The sequence below is a fragment of the Lagopus muta genome, chromosome 1, assembly GCF_023343835.1.
Source record: "Lagopus muta isolate bLagMut1 chromosome 1, bLagMut1 primary, whole genome shotgun sequence".
NCBI lineage: Eukaryota > Metazoa > Chordata > Aves > Galliformes > Phasianidae > Lagopus > Lagopus muta.
Genome location: NC_064433.1, coordinates 136,100,704 through 136,128,294, shown reverse-complemented (window position 1 = coordinate 136,128,294; position 27,591 = coordinate 136,100,704). Strand labels below are relative to the sequence as shown.

Here is a 27,591-nt window from a genome sequence, read left to right as displayed (position 1 = left end):
AAACAATCATTACTTTAGTGACTCCACTGCATGCATCAGAGCTGGCCAGCACATTCAGCTGTCCTTCAAAATTGTCCTCACCTTGTCAGTTGTTTCCTCTTAAAGCGCAGTCTGATGACAGGAGTCCCACTGAACATCCTCCCCAGGTATAAGGATTTAACACTTTTTGCAACAGCAAAAGGCACACATGGTATTATGTTCTATAATCAAAACACATTTTTTGAGCACTTACTCTTCTCACACAACAGAATAAGAACCAAGCAGTTTGCCTTCTTTTCTCAAACACACAGCTGCTATACGTACAGCGGGCTAAGGCATTTCAATGGTTTAATTCTTAAAATATCTGTTTTAGTTCTGGAAACATTTAATCTTTCCTTCCCTCTCTCCTCCTCTTTGCCTTGATTGAATGCTTTCCTGTTGTGAAATGAAATCACATTGTTAAGGTACAGCATAAGGTTTTCTACTGCAACTCGGTGCCTGCAACACTACCAGCTCTTGGCTGGTTTACACAGAAGGAGCCTTTGCCACTGAAGCCCATCAAATGCTCAGGAACATATAATCAAATGATCAGGGATGTATAAAGCCCTAGTGCTGTTTTGCAACTTGCATGGTATGCCCTGACACCTTTCCTCTTGGTCCCACTGGGCCTAACTCCGACCAGTTTGTGCAACTAGTCGTAACTCATGGCTTAACAGAGGGCTGCTGGGCTATCCTGGTCAAGCATTGGAAGGGGGAATTGGTGGATTCCTCGTCCCTGGAGGTAATTAAAAGACGTGTGGTTGTAGAACTAGGGTTCTAGTGATGAGACTCAGCAAGTCACATTGATGGCTAGACTTTGTGATCTTGAAGGTCTTTTTCAATCTAGATTAATGTGAGATTCTATTCTATGGTCACTGTCACATTCTTTTTGGACTGGAACAGCAGAAGCCTAAGAAGAGAGACTCTGAGTGAACAGACTTCCATAAAAGGCTAACAAGACCCCTCTGTCTTACCTGGTGAGCTACTGCCCCCAGCTCATGCACCCTTGGCACTCTGACTCCCTCCTGCTGGTCACTCAGCTCAAATGGCTTTGGTCCAGCGCTCCGTTAGTTATTCTCAATTGCAATGTAAATTAAAAGACCATTCTGCAGTTATATCAATGAAGTCTGACATACCTCACATGTATTCATGTCCTGGGAAAGTTTTACTCCCCCTCTGCCATCACAATGACAAGTGTAACTCCCTGGCAAGTTGACACACATCTGTTCACACAGCTGTTCTTCACATTCATTTATATCTACAAAGACCAGCAAAGAAGAGAGAAGAAAACAGCTACCAGATTTATCTGAAAATGAATTATTTGGTGGAAAAAAAAAAAAGAGCAGTGTTATTTTGTACCATCTTTCACCTGCCTGTGCTCATGTGCTCCATATCCACAGACAGTACTTACTCTATACCAGAGTATACAAGGAGAGACAACAACATGCACAGATACTTCTGAGCTTCCATCAGATCTTGTAATTCTCATAAGTTCAAGAAATCTCAGTACTCTGTCTCCTACAGATTGGTTCATGCACTAAAAATCACTGCAAACTCAGTGTGTTGCTCACAAATAGTGAAAGGCAGTAAGACCTTTTTTACTGAACCCTGACGATCAATTTCTGGTTATTTCTCTAATAGCTTCAGAGCATGTAATAACGCTATTGTGTTTATGAGCTTACCATCACAAGTCTTTCTCTGCTCATCATACCTGTAGCCTGCATCACAAACACATTCATATGAGCTTATCAGATTTTTACAGCGAGCTTCTCCACAGATGTCTGCTGATGCCGCGCACTCATCTATGTCTGCAAAACAAGCAATTAGACAACACTACATGAGATGAGATGAGTAAAATCACTTCATTGTTTGCACACTGGAGTGGGTTCAGGCTCAAGTGATCCCTCTATTCCAGTAAATGAAAAAATAGTATCTTTAAGAATCTACCTTTAGGGCTCATCTAGATATAAGGGATAACGTCAGGCTTTCAAAACCAGTTGTTGCTTCTTTCTTTAAGCCATCAAACACCATTGGAAAGAACAATGCAAAATGAGCCTGGAAACGAAACAGAGCAACCCCGTGCAAAACCAAAAACCCACTGTCCATGGGGCTGAAACAGGGGGATGAAAAGCAGCCACCAGGAAATGAGGAAAAGCTGTATGATTTTTAATAAAACACAGAAGCAGCACTCAGCACTCAGCTGAGATTTCTGTTCTCAGACGAGCAAACTACCTTTTTTTTTCCTTCAGCACATTCACAAAACTGAGATCCAAATCTGCCGATCTGCACTAGTAAAGGGGAACTGAGGAAGAAGGACTGTCACAAAGAACAAGCCTTGTCTGAGAGATGTTGTGTGGTTGTTGTGCATACAAAGGCAGGCAATGGACTGGAACTGGAGGCCTGTAAAAGCAAGCAAACGCTTTTCTAACTTGGTAACTAATACCCAGCAAAATCCTGGTACTGGAAAAACATTTGTAGTATAGAATTTCATATTTACCTTTGCTTTCTAACATGTTAAAACTACAACTGCATGTTACACTTTGTGATTTTCCCATGTATTTGAAGTAGTCTGTGGTAGTCTATCTATAGCCCAGTCTATAATCAACAGGCAAAAACTAATGCTGTAGTGTATGCACAAAATGATAAGAATTAACAGCCGGAGACTGTCAAAATGCACAAAAGCATTAAAATGCAATTAAAAATCCCAGCTAGCATTAATTGCATCTGCTATGAATACCAGCAACATGCTGGCTGGGTATGGACACGTAGCTTGTGTGTGATACTCACTGCGTTCTAATAAACACTACAATTCAAAGGTAACATCAGCTCATTTGCGTGTGTGTACACATTACAAGGGATGCCATGTAGGCCATACCATCATCACTTCAAACAGCAGAAGTGACACAAAAATAAAATCCTGCTCTTTTTGGCTGTCAGCATAAATACGTTGAGTCAGGTATGTGAACTGCTCAGAACCATGTCATTCCATCCATAGGGGGTGTATAAGCAGACTTGCTTGTTTTTCACAAGACACAAAAAACATTAACAGCCATCTGGGATCACTAATGAGTGTATGTCTCAGCACGCACTTCCTTAACACTTTTAAAATCTCAGTTGCTCAAGTTCTGTTACGTAAATTCACTCCACCATTTCAGACATTTACTTCAGATCTCCAGGTTCTGCTCCCAGTTGCCATGTCAGTGGTGTGCCTTCACAAGGGCCTTTCTGCAGCTATTAACAATCAGTGGCAGTGCATTTATCTGTCTTTATCTATCTCAGTTAATTACTTGCTGCTGCACTTACCTAAATTTGGAAAAATGAAACAATAAATAAGCAAAATAAAAACTATAATCACATACACTACAGCTCATGAGATTGGGAAGGAGTGTAGCAGTGCACCCAGGCAGCCCTTCCTCCTCTCTGTCAGGATACAAGCACTGATCAGTTACACTGATTTAGCACAACCCCAACCACGGACCTCTGTGAATCTGGCCTGTACTAGGGGCACAGGAGAGCAGTGTGGTGGGACCACAGAGAAGCCAGGATACAGTGATGGCATGAGCACCTGTTACCATCCCAGACCTCAGCTTCTGCTGGGCTGGGAGGCAGGACAGGAAGGCTTACCTTCACATGTTTTGCTGTCTTTGAGAGCGTACCCACTGTAGCATGAGCAGCGGTAGCTGCCGAGCTTGTTGAGGCAGATTTGGTTACAGCCACCGTGCTGCACTTTGCACTCATCAATATCTGCACCAAAAGAAAGTATTGCAGTCAGCTTTTCACCTCTGACATGATCTGTGGAATGAGACTGGGGCAAGGAGCTGGGAAAGGGAAAGAGCAAACGAGGAACACTATCACATCTGCAACCTGATGGTTACAAGCAGAGAGATTGCATTCAAGCACTTCAAGTGCATTGGCTTGAGTTCATTTGATAACAGAAAAGACAGAGTAGGAGCTGCAACTGAATCCCTCCCCCACAGGTCAGATAGTGCAGGAGAGTATCTTCAGCCTATAGAGGTGAAGAAGAAGAATCTGCTTGCAGAACACGTACTACAACTAACTTTTATGATGGTACAATGACTAGTAAGTTTGCTATTAAACAACACATAAAGATATCCTCACTACTACAGAGCACAAGAGAACACAAGAGATAGTGAATTCACAGCTACTGTGCTCCACTGACACCAGCAGCAAAGGCCTGCTTGATTCAGCAGAGCCTTCTGTGTGCCTTACCTGCTCACTATTCCCTCTCTGCATAAGGGACTCCAGAGTCAACTGGTAGGTAGAATAGCAATTTCATGGCATTTTGTATGAAAAAGAGGGGATATGCTTTGGACTGGCCAGTTACTCAAGGCTGCTGAGAGCCCATGGATCAACTGTCTCAAACAAATAAATTGCTTGTGAGTGATCCTGTAATTTCACCACAATATTCACAATGGGAACTCAGGGTTTGGATCTGCTGCTCTCTTAGTGGCCACAGTCTTGGACTGGCTAACCGTGCCTTCTGGCAGCCATTTAATTTTGGCAGGCAGAACAGCAGCAGCCCTGACAGCCAGAAAAAAAAAAAAACAGGAATCAGAGAACAACGGGAGGAATTATTCAGTATTTCATTACAGAATACAGAAGATCTCTTTGGGCTTGGGACGTACTGTATGAAAAAATACTCTGCCTGAATATTTTCTTTGGAGATGGTGGGAATATAAGTGGGAAATGAATAGAAGCTGTAGTAGAAGCTGTGGTGCCCAATCCCTGGAGGTGCTCAAGGCCAGGTTGGATGAGGTCCTCAGCAGTCTGAGCTGGTGGGGGGCAGCCTTGCCCACGGCAGGGGTTGGGGCTGGGTGGGCTTTGAGGTCCCATCCAATCTAAGCCACTCTATGAGTGGATTTGGAGTAATACCGCACCGCTGAGAAGGGATATAGCAGACTAATGGCACCTGTTCGTGCATTAGCAAGAAATGGCAACATTAGGAAGTATTACTTTTCAGAAAGGGTGGTCAGGCACTGGAATGGACTGCCCAGGGAGGTGGTGGAGTCACCGAGCCTGGGGGTGTTCAAGGAGAGGCTGGATGTTGTGTTGAGGGACATGGTTTAGTGGGAGCTATTGGTAATGGTGAACGGTTGGACTGGATGATCTTTTAGGTCTTTTCCAACCTTGGTGATTCTATGATTCTATGATTCAATCTGCCAGAATTGTCTGTTGCTTCTACAAGGGAATGGGAAGATGGGCCAGTTTAACAAGATCTGCAATTTGCCCTCTGTTACCACAGTGCTAACAGCATCAGTTGAGGGAGCTGCATTTGCAAAGCAACTACCAATTCACTTGTGCTGCCCTTTCCAGAGGAGTGGGACGGAAAGCTGGGGCATAACCTCTTAAATTTCCTTGTCAACACCAAGGTGAAATCCATTAAAGACATTTTTAAAATGCTGAGAGGCAGTTATATGATTTCTATAAGGGCAAAAGTATGAGTGGTGTGTAATGCAGGTTCAGTACTATGACTTTTGAATTGGACATCACAGTATCAGTGACTAATTTAAAATACAGCAAAACCCAACACATTGCTGTTACAGATTTGAAAGAGAACAAAACATGCATTACCTTTATCACATGTTTTTCCCTGCCAGCCACGTTTGCATTCACAATAGAAGTCCCCCTTGAGATCTTCACACCTGACAGTCCCTTCTTTGTAACAAGGATCAGGAGAACACTGATTTGGCAAATCTGATTTACAAAAGGAATTAAAAACAAACACAAACACAGAACAAAACAGAACAACGCATTGAGGTCAATGATGAAAGCTCCTATTAAAAATCAAGACATTTAAATACTAACAGAGAATCACTATCAGAAGAACTCACACCTGAGAAAACTGGAAAACAATGCCTATTGCTGACTTGCCAAATAAGCTGCCCAGGAATGTGAGGTGAAATTCATTTAATTGCAAAAGGAAGTGAGCTGCTACCCCCCATGTTTGAAGGGTATCTCCTGAAATAACTATAATTCTACTCTCCTCATTTTTGGAAAAACAGAAAGCAGACAGCAATTAAACACTCAAGGAAGAAGAGTGATCTTTCCATTTACTTTGGTAATTTAACTGAGGATTTCACCAAGGTTGATAGACTGATTGCTATAAAAAAATTTTATCTGATATTTTTGTCAGAGCTGAGCAATTTAGGCTTTTCTATTACGTAGAATGAAAATAAATAAGAAACACCAATGAGTTAATGGCATCAGAACTGCAAACCAATCATGCTATGCTCCTAGCAGGCCAACGCAGAATAAAGTCCTACACAGACTTTTAAGCCAAGTTCCGACAGCCAGCAATGGACGGTCTCCACAGGGCCAAAGAAAGCAGTGCCCATGCTCTGGGGAGGATTGAGGGAACAAGTATCAAACTATTACACAATTGAGTAAAGAACAGAATTCACCATTACTCTAGGGATGGTGTTGTGCAGTGATAGCTGAATGATGGCACTAAGGATTTCCCTGTTCTCTTGAAAAATGAGTTGGGAGCTCTTATGTAGTATCTGTTCTAGTAGTGTTGCAGATCACAACTTTGTAAGACTGTAAAGGTATTAGCTGTTTTCACAACCTTAACCAGAAGGAGCAGTGCAGGATATGTTAAAAAGGAAGTCCTAAGACATGAACACATGTTTGGGCTTCTCTTCTGGTGAGTAGATGTGGAAGTTTTTTGTGCCAGAGTGGGGCTGGCAGCACCACAGAGCAGTGACTACCCTGTCCTTTTGGTGGAGGAGACAGAAGCTGTCATAGCTGCTGCAGCTAGCAGCCTTTAGGGGAAGGTCTGCTGTTATTAGCAACACTTTCTACAATCCCACAGTCTTGGCAGCGAATCCTTACAACTCAGCAGAAACCCATTCAGCCCAGACAAAAGGAAGACTACACAAAAAGTTTTACAAAAGGTAAGTTTGCAGCACCCAACTAGCAGCAGCCCTCTGCACAGGACCATGTCTGCTGCTTAGAGAAAACACATTGATTTAAACGGCAAAGTACAGACATCTGACACATTTTGCTGTAAAAAATTATTAGAGAAGCTTCATGAGAAGTGCCATATGCAGTCAAAACAATATTTTAGAAGTATTATTTATGTGCAACATTAGCAGCCTTACACACTTCTTCCTACTGCACTCTGTTCACCACACTGTGCCCATGGGCCTTTTGGACTTTTGGGCTGTGTTTTGGCCAGCTGTTAGGTGCTATGTTAGGCAGAAAAATAAGGTAAGAGAATAAGCACTAGGTTTGGACTGTGTTCGTGTTATATTTGCCAGGAAAAAAATGTCAAATTCTTACCATGGGCTGCACTGCACATTTTTCATTAATGCAACCCCCAGTGGACAGCCCAATCTACTCCAAACTCTGCACACTAGACAGAATTACCTGAAGGCTGAAGTTAGCCACACATTACTGTTGCAGTTTATCCAGGTTACTGTGTAGAACTGATTTCTTATTTGCTGTCCATTCTTCATTTATCACAATGCACAATATAAAAGTGTTTGCCATTTATTTCTCTGTAGGGCATTTAACTCAGTTTTATCATTTCACCCACCTCTATCAAAACACAGCTCCAGCCACTCCCTCCCTTCAAGTTCTGCTCCTCTGTAACTAGCACAGCTTCAGTTCCTAGCCAGGGGAAACTTCACTGAGCAGATAAGAACTCATCCTGAGCCTTAGCAAAATGCTCTACAGAGGACAAGGGAGGTGAGAACCAGAGGGCTGTTCCAGGATGGAATGTGACTAGAATCCTGCCAAATAAATGTGTATTTTCAGTATATCATCTTGATGCTCAGAAACTAGAGCCTGAGTAACCCTACAGGAAAAGCATACAAACCCAACCTGTAAGAGCCTCACAGAAACAATTATCTCCTCAGCACAAACTAGGCTGCATTACTTTTCTTCCCCACCACTCTAGCTTTGCAGAGTTGAGGCAAAGCCACTGATAAGACAGAAGATGTGCCACACAAAATACAGCACAGTCATGTGGGCTGCCTCCAGCATGTGCCCATCAGAACATCCCAGGTCAAACCCTGCTCAGAAACACACCACCAGAGGTAGTGGTTAAGGTGGGGATGAGCCATCACAAAGCAGCTCCTTTTCTTGAGCAGATCAGAATTTGTAAATAGAACAGTTTACAGATGGTAAGCCAAGCCTTTTTGAAGCAGAACTAACCAACCTTCCCAGACATTGCAATGTTCTCAGTCACCTGTATTGGTAGCCAATACAGATCAACAGGGCTATGTTGAAGCCTTGTGCTTCAACAATTTCCCTCAAACTTGATTCTCTTGTGTCTTGCAGACCCAGATGGAAATAATACTGTATAATAATAAAATATTTATATCCCATCAAAAATATGCTGACAATCTGCTCGTCTTCTCATGAGCATCTGAAAACACAAGACAGTCCTGTGCACTCCTTGTGGCTTCACAGCTGTGTAATTCCACCAACTTCACTGAAGTTGATTTACACCACTGTAAAAGAAAAAAGAGCTCTTGTTCCCATTAATTTACACATCAGACTTCAGTAGAAGTATTAAAAGTAATAAACAAGTGACACTTTTTGTGTGCTTTGGTCTATGGCTGATGGCACATATATATCCCATAATTGCAGACAGAGAACAATGTTGTTTCAATTTCTCAAGTACATGTGGTAACATGACTTTACCTAAGTACAGTCATTGCTGCTTCCAGCTCATAAGTCTGAATTCTGAACTTGTATTTTGATATAAATAAATGGTACAAATTAAAACGTCATTTGGAAAATGCTAGGTTTTGAAGATTACAACACTCAACGCATAACAAAAACCTTATTGTTTTTTTAAGGTCAGATGTAACTTGGGTTTCCAAAAAATCTTGTAGCATTTTCCAAACTCTTGCAGAATCAAATCCCTAAATCCTAGCTGACCCATAATACCTTCTTTTAGAAAAAAAAATAATCCATCTCAGCAGATCAGAATATTGGTATCTATGTGTAAAGCAAATATCTATATGTGAAGCAAGCGTCTAAGTTCTGATTGCAGTCAGTGGAGATCTAGTCAGTGCTGTGGAGTCCATAAACTGATTTGGCTCACCCTAGAGCAGACACAATCTGGTCAGTGGCATCACTGTACAGCTACTGAACAGAGAGTTACTCTCCACTGACTACAACAGGACCTACACAGCCATAGGCTGGAAACACCTGCAGCTACCTGCAGCTGGAACCTGGAGCTGAACCCTACCTGCACCCCAATCTAAAGATCCTATGAAAGAGAATATTCATATGCCCCAGTAAGCTGCCTATTCACTACCACAGTTAAAACGCGTACCTTATTTCTAGCATAAACTAGTCACATTCCAACTGTTGGGTTATGCAGTGTCCTTGCATGTCAGATTAAAAGAGCCTTCTACTACCCTGTTTTGAGAAGAGAAGGAGACTGTTAAGAAACATTGTATTTAAATGTGTCTTGCAGGCACTAACCCTGGAGAGCTACATAGCCTTTTGGCAGCATCTAGGAAAAATAAGACACGCTGGAATCAGCTAAGCACAAGGTCTGTCATTTTTCCAAACGCATTTCAGGCTCCTTTTCCTGTGAATTAACAATGGCTAGCCAAAACTCAGCCACTTAAAAATATTTTAGTATTTTAATGGGGGAAAACATTGTCATTTTATTGCCAAACCACCGCATCTCCAGTGGACTGAATCCCTAAAAACAATTACTCAGTTCTCATTTTTTTCAGAACACAGAAAACATCCTCACCCTTCAGACTTCTGTCTCTGAAGCACGGATCGGCTATTCAGAACCAGTGTTTCCAGCTGATGCCACCATTTGCAGCAGCAGCTCCCACCTCCCTGGCGTGCTATGCACAAGAGCAAAGGGAAGCACCCAGCCTCATATCCCACACTGAATTAGTCTGCACAGCACACAGGTACCACAGGCCTGAGAGTTCCCATTCTGTTGGCTCCAACTTCTGCAACTGATACACAAGTGCATTACATGACGATAAGTCTAGACACACCACTTACTAACTCTGGAATTCACTCTTCAGAAAAGAGCTCTTATAAACACAAAAGCTTGACAAAATCCTGATCCTGCTTTGGTAGCACTGGTATGAACACAAGATTGACGCAGCTTGGTCACAGTAAAAAACTGAACCGCAGGGACAGAAATGAAAATAAATACATGTGTGCACATTTTTCTCACCATTTTTGCTGATCTGCTTCCACAGGAATTAAGAATCTTTAAGAGAATATTTACATGGTATCCTTAGTGCTGCTAAGCTCAAGAGGGAACTGGAAAGGTCTCATAAGTTACTGAAACACCAATCTCCAGTGTCAGCAATGAGCAAAATACCTCTCTCCCTTCTATACAGATATCAAATTGACTTCCAAATTAATTTGAAATTTTAAAGGCTGTAAAACCTACAGCATAATCACGTGATGAGCGCAAAGGACCTCCTACTCAAAGCTGTCAAAAGTCTGACATAAGACTGGGTTTGACTGTAAGCTTTTTTAAGGCTACTTATCAGGGGAAAGCCAAAGTAAGCATTCAAAAGGAAAGTAAAGGACAAGCATGGAATACAACCTTATGGTAAATCTTACTACTTGTCCCTCTTGATTTTCAGTTCATTCAGACATCAGGTAACTGGTAGGAAATAAATGTCCTCCATCATAAAATATCAAACCACTGAGTGATGTGTGAGAAAAGGCAAAAGGTTCTAAAAGTGAAAAAGCCTCATTCTGTTGCTCAGATTAGACAATCAGTACAGGAGGTCAAGCATAGAAAATAGGAAGAACAGTACTAAAATACTAGTTAAAAATGTAGGTAACTGGCCTGGTTTCATCATTTCAGGGAGCACAAGAGAACATTTAACTACAATATAGAAAACAAAAGTGCTTACTATGTACGCATGTAAGGAAATCTGGACTTCTTGTATACGGCGACCCATATTTGTGAATACAATCTGAAGAAGAGAAAATGAAATTGAAATTATTACAGTGATTACGTGGCAGCTGTTCAAAGCATGTAAAAAGACAGCTAGCCTGCTGATGTTACATTAAGCAAGGTTTTGGAGGGTGGATGCAAAACCTATGCAATAGTATAATCTCCCAGATGTCTTAGACTTCTAAAGTTCATAAACACTTTTTAGCTTTGATGTAGAGTTATAAGCCATCTGAACAGAGCAATCATTTCACCAGACGATACTATATTCTAAATGCATTTTAGTAGCTACTAAAATCTGGCCAAGTAAATCTCTTTTGAATCTAAAAGGCACATGGCGTTTTCTCAAATTGAAATTGGAGAAAGTTGGAATTTATGATTTTAAGTGCTACAGGTTAAACACAAATAGAAAGCAGTATGGTGGCACAACGATGATACAGGCAGTAGAAAAAGCCAGTGGACCAATCAGTAAAATTTTAAAATACGGAGATTAATTAATAGCTAAGACAATTTAAAAGGGATGAAAGTGAAAGACTAAATTATTTAGCAGCTCTAGAGGCTACAAATAATAAATGCAACATCAACATTTTAACACACAAAAAACACACAATCTATGCAAATATGTAAGTATAAAAAAAGCTCTTAAAATCACATACGAATGTAGAGTCAGTCTTAAAATTAGAAACCCATGCTTATTGCAGCCTGGTTTCCACTGCTTTCCTTAGAAAAGCTTCAGCTGTGACACACTCCAGTGCTAGGCATCATGTATCAATGAGGTAACATAAAAGCTGCGACTCACCCAAGTATTTCGGGTAAAAATATTCCTGTAGGAGGAAAAAAAAAAGCAAAGATTTATTGAATGATACTTGCTTTTATTGTCATTCTATTAGTGTTCAACAGCTGCTATTAGTTTGGTGGTCTTGCACAGCAGTTGTTAAACAAGATCCAAACATAAACATCCTCATTTCCTTCATTCAGAGCTAGAAGAAACACATGGTCATAGATGCGTTCTGTCTCACGAGGATAGTGAGGAACATCTGCTCCTATCTCAGTGCATGGTTGGACAGCTGATCTGCCAATGATAGTGACTGAGCATTAAGCCACCTTATCACTATCTCAGTGGCAAAGCTGCTCACCGTAAGGTACAGAGAGGAAGATGATCTATGGATGAAAACCAGAGGGCAGGTACGGAACAACTTAAGTCACCCTGTGCCTCCTCAGAGTCCCTCTGCTGACTCAGAGCACATGACACAGTAGCCACAAAAATAAAAAGAGTACTTCTTGCTTTTCTAACAGTGAATACCCTACAACTCCTAGTCAGGTTGGGGGTTAGAGAAAGGTCCTGCACCATACAGCAGTGGGCACAGAACAGGCTGCCTAGGGCAGCTGGCACTGAGTGTTGGATTTCAACGAGTGTTTGAACATCACTCTCAGATATATGGTCTGAATGTTGGGTAGTGCTGTGTGGAGTCAGGAGCTGGACTCAGTGATCCTTGTGGGACCCTTCCAACTTGAGATATTCTGTGATCACAGCTGCTCATTTAGGAGAGGTCCAAATGTATCTCAGAAGTTTTTAATACGGGCAAAAAATGCCTAGAAACGACTTCCTTTGAACTACAACTAGACTGCCAAAGGCTCTCCCACTTTTCTGGCAGTACATGGCCACATGTCATCACTCCCTACTTTGTGTCAGCAAAGTGCAGCCACATGGCAAGACCAGCACTTTGCTGATCTGACCTTGTGCATTGAAAATACTCAACCTGATGAGACCTTGCTAGCTGCATGATTGCTTGCACCAACACAGTGAAGCAGGAAAATGCAGCTGGGCTGCATGAAGGGTAGGAAACTGGTCAAAGCAGATTGTTAAACTGCATTCTTAAAAAAATATAAAAATTCATCACTTTGGAACAAGTAACTTTCCAACTTCATACTGTATTTTGTGATGTCTATAGAAGTCACTAGTTTGAGAACTGTTGATGTTGTAAATGAGGCATGTGATTGAGGGAAAACTCATGAATCATATGTGTTTAACTTTTCTGGTTAAATTAAATTAAGCTATTTCTCAGCTAACCAAGAAACTGTACTCATACTGTAATTCTCTTTTACACAGCGTAAGCATTTTCAGTATCACACTGTATTTACAGAGAGATTGGGACAGCAAGTGTCATATATTCTACAAAATTAATTTGGACCATGCAATGTTTAAGATTGGAAACTACACATTTTATTTTCTCCTCTTATTACAGGTCTTTGGATAAGATCATGCATATATACAGTGTGTATGAAGAGCATTGACAGGCACACACTGTGATTCAGTTTGACCTGGACTGTCTAATCAATCGGTTGTCAAGGTCATATAAACAAAGAGTTTTTCACTGCTGTCATCCTCCAGAAAATAATCAATCATTTCTGGAAAATATGCTCCAGTTACTGAAATGTGCCATGTAAATAAACAGTCTAAATCATGAAAGCCTCAACAAAGAAGCAGCAGAAGCAGCCCACACTTAATCTAATTTCCGATTCCAATATTAAGGTAATAGACTTACCATCTTTTGAGGCTGAGCTTTATAATACCTCTTTGGGTTAAGAAACTGAGTGAGCAGAACTCAGTACATTTCCCAATTTTTTTTTTTTTTTTTTTTGAGGCTTAGGTTTGGAAAAGACAAGTTAAAAAATAAAGTCAAAAGAAAAGTACATCTACGCAGTCTAAATATTGGGATTATTCAGATGAGCATCCAGCTCAGCTATAGCCACAAACTGAACTTCAGCCAGCACTCAAAGAGAAAAAGATAGCTGCAAGTGATGAAATATACCACATATATATTTATTATTTCCCCTTCATTCAATATTCACACAAAAATGTGCAGATGTATTTCACCACCACCACTAGAATAATCCAGACACTGGCAAGAACTATTTTTCTGCATTCACAGGACAAGAATTAGGAGTCTTCATATTGCATGGCTGCCTGCTTAACTGCTTGAAATCAGTGAAAGCAAAGGTGTAAAACAAACAAAAAACAAAAACACCCCCAACAAAACAGAAAACCAAACTTATCAGATGTTTGTCCAGTCAAAGATTCATCTTGTGTCTAACTTGCACGGGACAGCCAGACATGCATTGTTTCCAGTGTGAGTGTGCAATTCTGTAATGCTTTCTCAGATTTCTGTAATGTTTTACTGACCATGAGCATGGAGGGAGATGAAATCCCTCATCCATGTACAGATCACGTCTTTGACAGAAGTCTCAGTCTCATTTTCCTTCCACCAGAAGAGTTCAGTTCTATTTTGAGAGTCCAAGAAAAATGGAGAACACTCAATTCTACAATGCCTTGTCAGACTTCAGTGCTGTAATGTCTTAATGACCCACAGTTGAGGAAGATGAAATCTTTCGGTCCTATATACATCACGTCCCTAACGGAAGTCTCAGATTCATTGTCCCTCCACCAGAAGTCTTCAGTTCTGTTTCTGGGATCCAACAAGAATGACAGGAGAAATGCTCTGAGGCTTGTTAGTAAGAAGATTCCTTGCTGCTGTTTTGCTGATTTCTCAACTAGTCACTTTAAACTTGGGGCTCACCAACATCTCACTACCCAGAAAGCCCCTCAGGATTCCCAGGATCCAAATGCAGGTTAGTTAACTCTGACCACTATGGCTTCTGTATAGATGCTGATTTCACTGTCAGGTGGTAACATCGCAGCGCATACACAAGACAGAGGTGCTCCAGCCAAGGCTTCAGAAGAGTACCAACCTTCAAAAGAGACCAACACTCACAAGAGATGGTTTTACAACTCTACCCCTGACAAGTCCACCAAAATGTACTCCCAATCCTGCCTCTTGTGACCCCTCTCTCTGCCTGGTTCCCACCTGTCAACTAGTGTTAACGTATGCCATCTGCCCCCAGCAGTACAACTGAGCACAGCTCTCAGGTAGAGAGGAAGAAACGGGGGATAGACGAGCAATTGCTTTGTGTTTGTAGGCCTCCACCCTTCCAGCCACATACACGGCAGTACGCCCATCCTCCAGACAGGTTCTTGCAGGCTGGTTGCAGTTCAGCTCAAGAGGCCTTTTCTTTGCAGAGATTTAAGCACTACTCCCTCACCCTTGCCACACAAACATATGCATGGTATAGAAACACTTCTTGACGCAGTAAAGTCAATTATGGATTCCAGCATCCAACAGTAGTGCAAGACTTAGGCAATTCACAGAATCAGAGAATGGCCCAGGTTGGAAGAGACCTCAAGGATCATGAATCTCCAACCCCCCTGCCACATGCAGGGCCACCAACCTCCACATTCCATAGCAGCCCAGGCTTCCCAGGGCCCCATCCAACCTGGCCTTGCACACCTCCAGGGATGGATGGGGCATCACAGCCTCTCTGGGCAGCCTGTTCCAGCACCTCACCACTCTTTCTGTGAAGAATTTCCCCCTGACATCCAACCTAAATCTTCCCTCCCTCAACTTCAAACCATTTCCCCTTGTCCTGCTGTTATCTATCCTTTCAAAGAGTTGACTCCCCTCCTGTTTGTAGGCTCCCTTTAGCTACTGAAAGGCTGCAATGAGGTCACTCCACAGCCTTCTTTTCTCCAGGCTGAACAAGCCCAGCTCCCTCAGCCTGTCTTCATAGGAGAGGTGTTCTTGCCTCCTGATCATCTTTGTTGCCCTCTGGACCCTCTCCAACAGCTCTCTGTCTTTCTTGTACTGGGGGCTCCAGACCTGGACACAGTACTTCAGATGGGGACTCACAAGGGCACTGCAGGGCTGTGGGGTTAACTGGGCAGAAGTACCATTGTCAACTTCCCTGCAAAAGGAAACTTGCAATGTTCCTATGCTCACAACCTCTTTTCAACTCCACAGCCAAGCTCTTGCTTAGTGCTAGGATCCAGAAGTTAATAAAATTATACAGGGCATCCACTCGTCCTGCTACTTTTTTAGAGACAATGGAAGAACACCAAATCAGAACAGCCCTTCCATGAGTCACTGTGTATAAATAACCCTTCTCCAAACATAACAATAACCATGTCTACACCAGGAAAATGTCCTCACTATTGCTTAAAGTAATCGGCAGCACTGAGAACCTGAGCCAGAAGGGTCTGCCAGCTGCTTCTGTTTACTTTGTTTGAGCACCAGGTCAAGTAATCCTGATCAGCGCTGAACCCAACCAACCCCATGTCTGAGACGCGACAGCAGCAGATGAAAATCTAGAGCAGGACTTCAATGCTGCCATCACTGAGGGATCTCACTGACTTGCATAAGCAGTGGTAATTTCTGAAAAACAGTTTCTTAGTGCAGGCAGGCTACTGTCACTGGCAGCTTCCAAGTTGCTAAGATTACAAAGAATAAAGCAAACAAAAGCTATACCAAATTCAGACACTGCAGAGCAGCATGAAAGGGCACAAGTCCAATTAACTTTGCCTTCACAGTTCTGCTTATGAGATAAAATTTGCCTCCAGAAATAAAATACAGAATAAAAAGCCCGTATCAGAACACACAGCTCTGCCTGTCAGCAAAAAAAACCTGTCTTCGGCACAACTGATGTTTCTGTAGGGCTCTATTTGCTGAGTACCAGACAAGCTTGTCATCTGTTGCCTCAGCACAGCGACAACTCCCACATCATGCCCTTTTCTCATCTCCATCTAGTGACTCCTTTTTTCTCCTTTCAGGACTGTCTGCCTGGGGCACGGTATGACCTCCTTGTTTATAAATACACTTCATGTTTCCACTCCACAGGCCTGCAGAGCAATGGCACTGCTAACCATAATTGGCTGCAAGTTACTGTTTGACTTGGGTGTGCATTTACAACAACCGTTGTTTAACTGTGCAGCTTGGGAATGCAAATTTCATTAATACTGAAGAGCACTCTGCACTGCTTTTTAAACTGGGCCCTAGGCTCATGCTGATTGACTGGTCTCCCTCCCATACTGTGTATCTGAACAGTCCTACAATTCAGATCGTTATCTCAATAGAAACTACAGGCATAGAAGTTAAGCTTCAGTCAATGCCATTAGACTTGCAAAATCTTTTCTCCTCTGAGGAGCTCTATGCTCAGCCAGTTTTCTTCCTATCTTGCTCTGGAACAACATGCATTCTCTGTGCAAAGAGCAAACTCCTCACAATCTGGCAAGAGAGGGCTCAGATAACACTGGCAGTTGTGGTTCAATTGTCAGTTACAGACTTCAAGCAAATTCAGGGAAACTGGATCTGACAAAACACCTCACGTAAGTAAAAAACTATCTCCACTTCACATCCTATATTGTGTCACTGCTCTCCTGTTATTTAAGTCATATTTAAAATGGAAGAGATTATACATCCCAGTGAATGTAGCTTAAATGCTTGCGATCTCTCCTACAGGTTCTGCAGTATTTTATCCACTGAGGACAAAATTGTACTTTTCCCCTTTATTGTACTCTAATGATACTGCAAGTTGTTTCTTAGGATTCTGCTTATGCGCATCTCACAGCAGCAATGTTTGGTCACTTTAAGGCACCACCACATTCTGCCACAGCGTGGATAGGCAAGCAGGAATGGGGAAGTACATCTGAGACAACGCCAGGCCCTTGTGACAGAATCAGACTTTACACTTCCCTGTTCATAACTTTAATAACTAAGTAACTTTTGCATTTTTGTTCCTGCCCCACACATTTTCTGGAACTGAGCTAGGACTTGCTGTTCCAGGAGGCAGCCAAATGCAGCAGCAGCTTTCCAGATGCACGTGAATTTGTACAGTACAACCATGACAGGTTCTCCTTTTATCTCTTTATTTATACATTCCACTGGCCAGTAGCGTAAAATGATGCAGAGCAAAGAGAACAGCAACACTCGCCCCTTTTCCTGGGTATCCACCTTGTTTTGCAACTTTACTCTTCCTCTTGGTTCCATTACTCAAAGGAACAGGAAGTAAACTCCACACAACAGATACAGAAACTTCCCAACAGACGTTGTGCATGCATGAAGAGCCTCTAGAACAGCAAGTCACAACAAAATAGTGATGAAGGTACAAATATGGAAGGCAGACCTGCCAAAGAACTTCAGTCTCGTTCTCCATAGCTTGGTTCTTCATTCATTACTTCAACAGCATGTGCTGTGAGGATCTTTTTGCTTCTTCTCAGCACATGGCCTTCCCTTCCTGAAAATACGCTATCCTTTCCAGGATGATGGTACAGCCTTTTGTGGGGCTAGTAGAACCAACCCAGACACAAAATGATCCTTTTTCCTTCCAGATTACTTTTCTTCAGATCAGTTCCTTAAATTAGTCCATTCAGTCACACAAGCTGCTGTGCAGGGAGGGTGAACAGAATGGGCAAAGGCAATGGGCTTAAACCAACTAGATCAGTTGAGCTGTAAATGCAAAGTTGCTGAAAAGTAATGTGAGTTACTTTTCAGGAGGAGAAGCAAATTGAGAGAATCCCAGCCCATTCTTTGCCAGTGGTTCTGCTTTCAAATTGCCACATTTGGGTCATTTAGCAGTTGCTGAATTACTTCACCATGACATGAACTATGAGCTAATGAACATTTTAAATGCTGCTTTTGTAGCTGTGTTGCCACAAGACATCCCCTCTTCACAACCCAGTTCCACGTCCCACAGCCTCCAGAGCAGCCATGCTGCCCACATCTCCCTTGCTATATCCCTTCTCTAAATCTCTGGTGCTGGCTCCATCCTTGTTCTTCATATCTACTGGGAAGTAATTGCTTGTAATCCATTAAGTTCATCTTGAGTTTGGAGTGCACATGAACCACAACTGCCAATTTATACACATTCAGTGTTTCCCATACCTGATTCTCAAGCATCTGTACTAACACAGTCTGTATTAATTGCCAGTAGGCTATTCCTTTTTTTTTTTTTTTTTTTTTTAATTTAGAAAGAAAACAAAATGAGGCCATAACCACAACACTGCTTTCTTCATTTATTTAAGTGGCTTTCTTCCCCTCTCATTAAAACCTACTGTATTCTGCTAAAAAAAACCCTCCAAATTAACCTAACATTATCTGTTTTTTCCATTATCCTCCTCCTTGCCCCAAATCTATATAATCCCTGCTTCAATTTGCCTTTCAGTGCCTTTTTCCATTCTAGCTTTAAATAACCCCTTGGTGCAAAATCAGCCACTTTTGTTCTCTCTCCCTAGCTCCTCGCCTTATGGTTTACTGAAATGTAGAATGCTTCCATGATGGGCTGCATCAGTATTTCCAGCTCTATTCTGAAAACCTGGGCTTAATTCATACAAGTGGAAACAGTTAAGGACCAGGCAGGCCTGACTCCTGCAGAGTTGATGGAAGTCTGTCTGCTTTGACCAGCAGCAAACCTGGCTCACCCTTCTCAGTGATTTCTGATAATGTAGCATGTAGCTAATGAATGTACAAGCTACCTTCTAGGGCAGGCTTGAGTATTTCTGTCATCCCTCCTGCTACTACAGTCCACTACCTTAAGCAGACGGCAGTCCATACTGCCAAGTATATAGACTCATCCTGCACCACTGTCCCCATCAAGACCAAGCAGACCTACTAGAGTTTGGTGCAATTCTCTTCCATCCTAGAAGAAAGAAAGGGAAGGGAGAACCTGGTGAACATTCAGATCTCACCACAACAGGGAGCTGGGATTCTTCATGTCACTGTAGCGTAAAGCTCAACTGTCAAAATTCTTAACTTCCTTCTGTCCTTCAAGACATTTCTGCACAAAAGTCTAGATCTGCTCCTATTTTCTTTCTTGAAATCTATTAAGCAGGTAGCACTGTGCCTGGGAAGCCATTCTTCCATATATCGAATCCAAGCAGGTCAACTGCAGTGAGGAGTTGTCTGGTAGCTGTCTCCCTTTCTTAGATAAATTCTGTACCAATAAGAACAAATATAAAAATTTATACTGGTTATAAATCCAGCTCTTCTTGAACACTGCCAGAATGCCATAGCAAATCGATGCATTGAGAAGAATTTTCTCTGCAAATAAAATCAGACTTTTGCCTGGATCTAGAGAGGAATATTCTACACAGGAATGATGACATATCTATTACTGAATTATTCAAAGAAGCCTTAATCTGCTTAACTTTCCCACTTAATTCTTGTCCTACATGCCTTCATACTTTTGCTATTAGTATTTACAAATGTGCATCTATTTTGATATTCTTAGAAATAAATATTATCTGCCACTCGTTCTTCCTAAAAGACCAGAGTGAAGTTTGGACTCTAGCACATGCAAGCACATCTATGTTACTGTGACCATGTTATGTAACAGAGCAAATACAGAAATAAAAACAATGACTCAGCAACATTATGAAAACCTACAAACTGACTGCTATCATACCCTACACATCGCTTCATCTGTATTTCAGATTCATGCTAAACCCAGCCTAGAAGAAAGAATGCTGGCATTGCTAGACGTTAGGATCAGCAGTTTTCAAGCCATGAAATCAAAACGCCCCAAGTACCCTGGTGCAGTCACTGCTGACCTTGCTGTGAGGTGGGGCCAGGACAGGACCTCCCACTTACCTTCGAGCCCGTTATTCTGCAGTTCTGTGCCATGTGTATCCCTTCACAGAATCATTAAGTTGGAAAAGTCCACTAAGACCATTTAGTCCAACCCCAACCCATCTTCACCATGCCCACTAACCATGTTCCTCAGTGCCACATCCACACATTTTTTTTTTAACACCTCCGGGGACAGTGGCTCCACCATCTTCCTGTTGCAGCTCTTCAACAACAACAGCAGCAAACACGACAAGCAGTGACAAACAGATGCTGTACTGATGTGGTCCAAAATGATGAGGCTTCATACCTTCACTGTGTTGAGCCTTTCTACACAGAGAAACTCCCTGCACAAGAAACCTGCTTTGCTGTATTTACTTTCCAAAGTTTCCAAGAACACCAGCAGCCACGTTACCTTTTGCCCTCAATTTTACATGCTTGGCTAGCCACATTTTTAGAACAGGTCAACCAAATTCCAGAGCAGTTTATCAGTCAGTTAACAAGCTGTAGTACCTTGAATGCATACCAAGGTCAAATATTTCTGCAGCAAAGCTTTTTATAAGGCCTCATCAACATTTGAAATGAGATAACATTCTTATCTCCACATCCAAAATATTCTGCAACTTCACCATCCATCTTACTTTGCATATCTTTCCAATAGATCCCATTTACAAACATAATGCACTGCATTTCAGTTCACAACTTGAGGAATATGCTTTTCACCTTTATTTTGTTCCACCATATCATATTTTCATTTTCCTGTTAGCCTAACTGAATCTGTAGCCTAACTGAAACTGTAACACAAAATCCTTCCTAGAATTCTTCAGTAACATCTAAGGATGTTATCACCAGCTCCATGAAAAAAAGGCTGCAAGATGCATTAACCTGGGCTCGCACTTGTTTTTACCATGTATAGTCATACAAATTGCACAGACCGAGTTTTGTTCTGCCTCCTAAAAAAAACCTCACAATCTAAAAATGTTTCAATTGATCTTCCTTCCTCCAGTCTGGGCAAGCTGATATTTATATTTTCCGTGACTGAAAAGACAAAAGCTGTGCCGGCCTGCAAATGGATGGCTTTTTGGCCCCACCTAATACGCTATTATTAGCAGTTGATGTAAGTAATGGCACATGTGGCAATACCCGCACACAGGTTTCAGGGAAAGCCAATGTTCTGCCGACTGCTTGCAGTTTCTTTGAAAAGCTGATCACTGAAACAATGAAGGCCTGATGTAGAACAAATGTGCTCTGTTACAGTAACATGCAATTTCATTGCTGTTTACTGCCTCGTCCAGTTAATGGTCACCTTTCCATAACATTACTCTTGGCTGGATGTTTCCATTGCCTGAATCCATTGGCTGGGAAGCATCAAGGAAGCCACGTAACAGCCTTGCTCCATTTCATCTAAACATCTGGAGCTGTCTGACTGAACCATTTAATGTAATTTCACATCTCAGCTTTAAGTCGTAGGTCTCTGTGGTGGGTTGACCCTGGTAGGCAGCCAAGCACCACGCAGCCACCCATCTGGCCTGTCAGCAAAAGGACAGGGAGAAAGGAAAAGGAAGAGCAAAAGCAAGAAACCTTGCAGGTCAAGGTAAAAAGTGCTTAATAAGCAAAAGAGAAGTGGAAGAAGAGAGAGAAAGAAAACAAAGCAAGTTATGCAAAGGCAGCCACTCATCACCACCAGGCTGACTGATGTCCAGCCAGATGCCAAGCAAAAGATGTCCAACCAATCCCCATTCCTCTCCCCTTTTATTGCCAAGCATGTTGCTACACACCATGGAATGACTCTTTGGCTGGTTTAGGTCACCAGCCTGGCCTCCTGCACACCCTCAGCCTGTTCACTGGGCTGGGAAAGGTGAGATGCAGAGCAAGCTCCGACTAATCACTAATGAACCTTCAACCATCATGGCTGCAAGACTGCCCACCAGCACAGAGAGCACCCATGGGGCTAGATTTATGCTGGAATTTTATGCCATAAAACTGGGGAGACGTGGACAGACCTGATAGTGTATACAAGCAACGCACAGATATGTTCCCTATGAATAAGCCCACATGGGGATCCCTGCAGGGCTAAGGAAGGCAAGAATCATAAAGGTTGGAAAAGAGCTCTCAGATCATCTAGTCCAACCACCAGTCCATTCCCACCATGTCCACTGACCATGTACCTCAGTGCCACATCCCCACAGTTCTTGGACAACTCCAGGGACAGTGACTCCATCACCTCTCTGGGCAGCCTGTGCCAAGGTTATCACCACTCTTTCTGAGAAGAAATTTTTCCTAATATCCAACCTAAAGAAGTAAGTTGTGCAGCTTTTTCTTTCTGACATGACCTAAGCAGTTAGCCTCTGTGACCACATTCAGCCTTCAGAGACAAACATTTCAGCCCTCCAACATGCAAGAAATCATCAGCTGTCAACAGTAATCAGTATATTTCCCCAGTCACTAAGAAGTCTTCATTGTACCAAATATGCCAAAGTGTGGCAGCAGTTTCTGCAACTCACAAACTGCTAGTTCAACTGTTTGTTGAACAGTTCTCACCTTTCCCAAGCCAGCTCTCTCTCAGCTAGCTTCCTTCTGTCAGCCAACAGGACTGGGTGTAAATGCAACACCAGGGAGATGGCAGCATAATAATTTCCACTATTAAAGAGATACCTCCTCTACCTCAGGTGTGTAGCAAGAAAATGTAACAAGATTAAGCCAGATGGAAAGGCAGGTGAGGAAAATATTCTGCTCATCACATCCATAGGTGCTGCCAGAAGTCATCTACGCCTTACAAACAACTGGCGGCTTCAAGTGTTTGCAGTAGTAACAGCTCACATGTATGACTCCAAGCTTTGTGCATCTGATGCCTTGTGCCATATGCTGGCTGGAAAAGATAGGGAAAGCCGTAAATCCACCTGATGGGAGGTGCCATGGCTGCTTCTCAGCCAAATTCAAGCAATGTGGCAATAAGGAGCAAGGACACACTGCCCAGAGCAAGTAAATTCACAGCTCTTGGGAGCTCTGAGTCAGAACAGCAGCCAGGAAGTTTTACATGATAAAATAAAGTGCTTTGCTGCAGAATCACAGAATTGTAGGGATTGGAAGGGACATTTGGAAATCAAGTCCAACCCTTCTGCTAAAGCAGGTTCCCTACAGTAACAGGAAACATAGGAAAGCATCCAGGTGGGTTTTGAGTATTTCCAGAGAAGGAGACTCCATAGCCTCTCTAGGCAGCCTGTTCTTGTGCTCTGTCACCTTCAAAGAAGCTGTTTCTCATGTTCAGATGGAATTGTGTTCCTGTTTGTGCCCCTTGCTCCTTGTCCTATCATTAGGCACCAACAGAAAGAGCCTGGATCCTCTTGACTCCTGCTCTTTAGATATTTATAAGCTCTTCCCCATGCTGAACATCCCCAGGTCTCTCAGCCTTTCCTCGTATGGGAGATGCTCCAGGCCTCTAATCATCTTTATGGCTCTCCAGTGGACTTTCTCCAGCAGTTCGCTGTCCTTCTTGAACTGAGGAGCCCAGAACTGGACACAGTGCTCCAGATGTGGCCTCAGCAGGACAGAGTAGAGGGGAAGGATCACCTCCCTCAACCTGCTGGCCACATTCTTTGTATACATCCCAAGATGCCATTGGTCTTCTTAGCCACCCGGGCACACGGCTGGCTCATGGCCAACCTGCTGCCCACCAGCACATCCAGGTCCTTCAGCAGAGAGTTCTTTTCCAGCAGGTCAGCCCCCAACCTGGACTGATGCATGCAGTTATTCCTCCCCAGGTGTAGGACTCTACACTTGCTCTTGTTGAACTTCAGTTCCTTTCCACACAACTCAGCAGCCTGTGCAGGTTTGGTTGAATTACAGCACAGCATTCTGGTGCATTAGCCTCTCCCCTTGCTGAGGGTGCACTCTATCATTTTATCCAGGTCACTGACAAAGCATGTGTGAAATCAGCAAGGGGACACAGGTATTAGGAGCTCACTCAGCCTCAGTGGTATTTCTTCAGAGGTTTCCAAAACTAGCCTTAACAGCAGTAATAAAGAGAACACCAAAAAAAAATTGAAATACTTTGCACTATTGAACATGCCTAAATGGTGTGATTGGCTCTTATGTTGCACACTGAAAGAATTTAAACTCAAATGATTTCATTCTTTTCATTAGCAAGACAACGTAGGGAGAACCCTATTTTTTTTTCAGTACACAGTATAAGTACCAAATATTGATTCAAACATATCTACAGAGCCCACCACCCATAGCAGATAGCAGAGCTGCTCACCTTGGGTTACCTCACTACAAATTCCATTTGCAAGATTCCTCCTGCACTCGCTGCTCTGTAGTGAATACTTATTCTAAGCTTGTGGATATCAACTGGAATATTGAAAAAGCAGTGCGAGCCACTCTCTTAAACTGGATATTACAGAGAATCACAAGGCTTGTCCTGGTTGGCCAAGACCTAAAGAGATCACTGACTCCAACCCTCCTGGTAAAGCAGGATCCTTACAGAAGGTTGCACAGGTAGGTATCTGGCTGGGTCTTAAACATCTCCACAGGAGACTCCACAACCTCTCTGGGCAACCTGTTCCAGCACTCCATCACCGTTAGCATAAAGCAGGTCTTCCGCATATTTGTATAGAACTTCCTACGTTCAAGTTTTAGGGCATTGCTCCTTGTCCTATTGCTACAAACCACCAAAAAGAGCCTGACCTCATCTGTTTGCATCCCACCTCCCTTCAGATATTTATAAACATTAATCAGATCCCTTCCCTCAGTCTTCTTTTCCCCAGGCAGAACAGACACAGGTTATTCAGCCTTTCCTCATACAGGAGATGCTCCAGGCCCTTTATGATCTTTGTGGGCCTCTGCTGGACTCCTTCTGGGAAGTCCCTGTCTTTTTTGAATTGGGAAGCCCAGAACCGGACGCAGTGTTCTCAACGTGGCCTTGCCATGGCAGAGAGGGAGGATCACCTCTCTCAACCCCCTGGCCCTGCTCTTTTTAATGCACCCCAGCTGCAGGCAGAAGCTGCCGATGAGATGCACATAGAACTGGTGCACAACTAAACACTGCCTGGGCAGCAGCTCTGTATTAAGCTCTAAATTAAAACTTGGCAGAAAGCAAAGCCAACCTCTCTGCTGCCCTTAACACTGCTTTGTAACAACAGCCAGTGCCTGACAGAGCGCACATGTCAAGGCTTGTCCCAAGGAGATGCAGAACAGCTCCTCCGTCCCTCCCTCGCCTCTGGTGCATGTGCTGTGTACAAACACACCTACACATGCACACGCATACGCGCTCCCTATCTCCTCGAAGCACCGAGCTATTAACTGGAACACACTGTGCAGTGCGGGCCTGAGAAAAACACCTCCTGCTGCTACTGGGTGCCAGATCAGCTCTGAAACAGGAGCGGCTGCTTCCAAGCAGCGTGGAGAGGAAGGAATGGGGCAGGCGAGCCAAGCTCTGTAAAGCAGCACAGACGCGTGCACACGTTGTGCAGTGAGAGGATGGCAGATGTGACAGCCTGCAACAAGGAGCCCAACAAGGTCAGCCTTTCATGCTGGTTGCTTCTAGCCACACCTGGATGGGAGAGTGTAGCAGCAATAGAGGCCGACAGGCGCGCCTCCATAGTGACAGCTCCTGAACTTGCCTGCTCCGAAACGCTCACCCAGCTGAAGCTGACCAGGGAGCGTCAGCGTGTGTTCATCAGAAACCTCAGCTCTGCCTCCCCGCTGGGTGAGGAGCCCTCAGCACAGCCGGCGGGAGGGCAGCGAGGAGTCCGGGAGGCACCGTGTCACCTTGCAGTGCTCTCGCGGCAGGGCGGCGCGGTGCCCTTCCCTGAGCCAGCATCCTGCCGGCACGCCCTGCCCAAGTACCCGCAGCATCCTCCTCACAGGGGCACTTCCAGCGGCCCCGGCAACGGGTGCTGGCTGTGCTACGGGGCTCCCAGCCGCTTCCCAGCTCTTCGTCCTCCTCCCACTGCGTCCCCACCGGGAGGAGACCCGCCACCTGCGCGTTCCTTACCGTTTCGGGGTCGTTCTCGAAGACCTCCCGGGCCTCCTCTTTGCTGCAGTGCTCCTCCACGCACTCTCTCTCCAGGTGCCCTTGCTTAGTCTCTTCGAAGATCTGGTAGGCTCGCCGCTGCCTCTGCCGCAGGAACTGGGCAGCCTCCGGGGCGCGCAGCAGCACGGCTGGGCCAGACGGCGGGAGGAAGAAGGGCAGAGGCAGAGATGAGCGGCCGAGCTCGGTAGCGGCGCAGCCCCGCGCCCGGCCGCCCCCCGCCGCCGCTTCCCATGGAGATGCCGCGCCCGGCGCCGGGTTCCCGGTCCGGTTCGGTACTCACCCTGCGAGCAGTCCGCCGCCAGCAGCGCCAGCAGCAGGGCGGCCCCGAGGGGCTGCGGCATGGTGCGGCGGAGCGGAGCGGAGCGACGCGGGGCGGGCGTGGAACGAGGAGCCTGCCGAGCCCGCCGGGGGAGCCGCTCGCCCATCCCATCCAATGGCTCCCGGCCGCCGCGGGCGGGACACACCTCGCGGCGGAGCACCGGGCTCGGCCGCACGCCCCCTGCCCGCCCCCAGCCGCCCACCTGCCTGCGGGGCTGCCCCCGCCTGGGGCGGGCCGCGTGACCGCGCAGCTCTGCGGGAAAGGGCTTCTGCCCCGCGTCCCGGCGTGTTTTGTTCGCCGCTGATGTTGCAGTTTTACAATCAGCTCCTGAAGGAAGAGGTTGACACGATCCATACCGCTATGTCATTCACCGCTATGCTAACCGCTCTCCATCCACGGTTACAGGGCACACGTCCTGTGTAGAAAACCTACTGCAAAGGGCTGGACTGGATGATCTCCAGAGGTCCCTTCCAACCCTTATAATTCCATGAAACCCGATTAACTGCCCCTCCGTGCCACATCTATATACTGAATTGACCCCAGAGCTGTGGGTCAGAGCTCCCAACTGCACCTGGAGTCCACCAAGGTTTATTGCTGCCGTTTTCAGCAGACAAGTGAATGTGAAAGATCATAGGATGTCATTTATTTTGCTATATCTAACAGACACTTGTATATCCACAATTATCTATAGCATGTACAGTGTAATTAGTGTAAACAATACTTATTACATATATATCAGGTTGGATGTTAGGAAGCATTTCTTCTCAGGAATGGTGATGCACTGGCACAGGCTGCCCAGGGGATGCAGTCACCAACCCTGGAGGTGTTGAAGAACCATGTGGAT

At 44.1% G+C, this 27,591-nt stretch overlaps 1 protein-coding gene across 1 annotated transcript in view; it reads right to left on the bottom strand.

Moving 5' to 3' along the window:
- The window catches only part of GAS6 (growth arrest specific 6), a 37,596-nt gene extending 10,673 nt beyond the window's left edge, over positions 1-26,923 (bottom strand). The window contains exons 1-9 of the mRNA XM_048960244.1: positions 26,709-26,923; positions 26,390-26,556; positions 11,742-11,766; positions 10,902-10,964; positions 5,611-5,733; positions 3,643-3,762; positions 1,701-1,826; positions 1,155-1,276; positions 82-200 (exon numbers count right to left, since the gene is read on the bottom strand). Of these exons, the coding sequence (XP_048816201.1) occupies positions 82-200; positions 1,155-1,276; positions 1,701-1,826; positions 3,643-3,762; positions 5,611-5,733; positions 10,902-10,964; positions 11,742-11,766; positions 26,390-26,556; positions 26,709-26,853 (1,010 nt within the window). The 5' untranslated portion in view covers positions 26,854-26,923. The remainder of the gene's footprint in view (positions 1-81; positions 201-1,154; positions 1,277-1,700; positions 1,827-3,642; positions 3,763-5,610; positions 5,734-10,901; positions 10,965-11,741; positions 11,767-26,389; positions 26,557-26,708) is intronic.
- Positions 26,924-27,591: the final 668 nt, after the last annotated feature.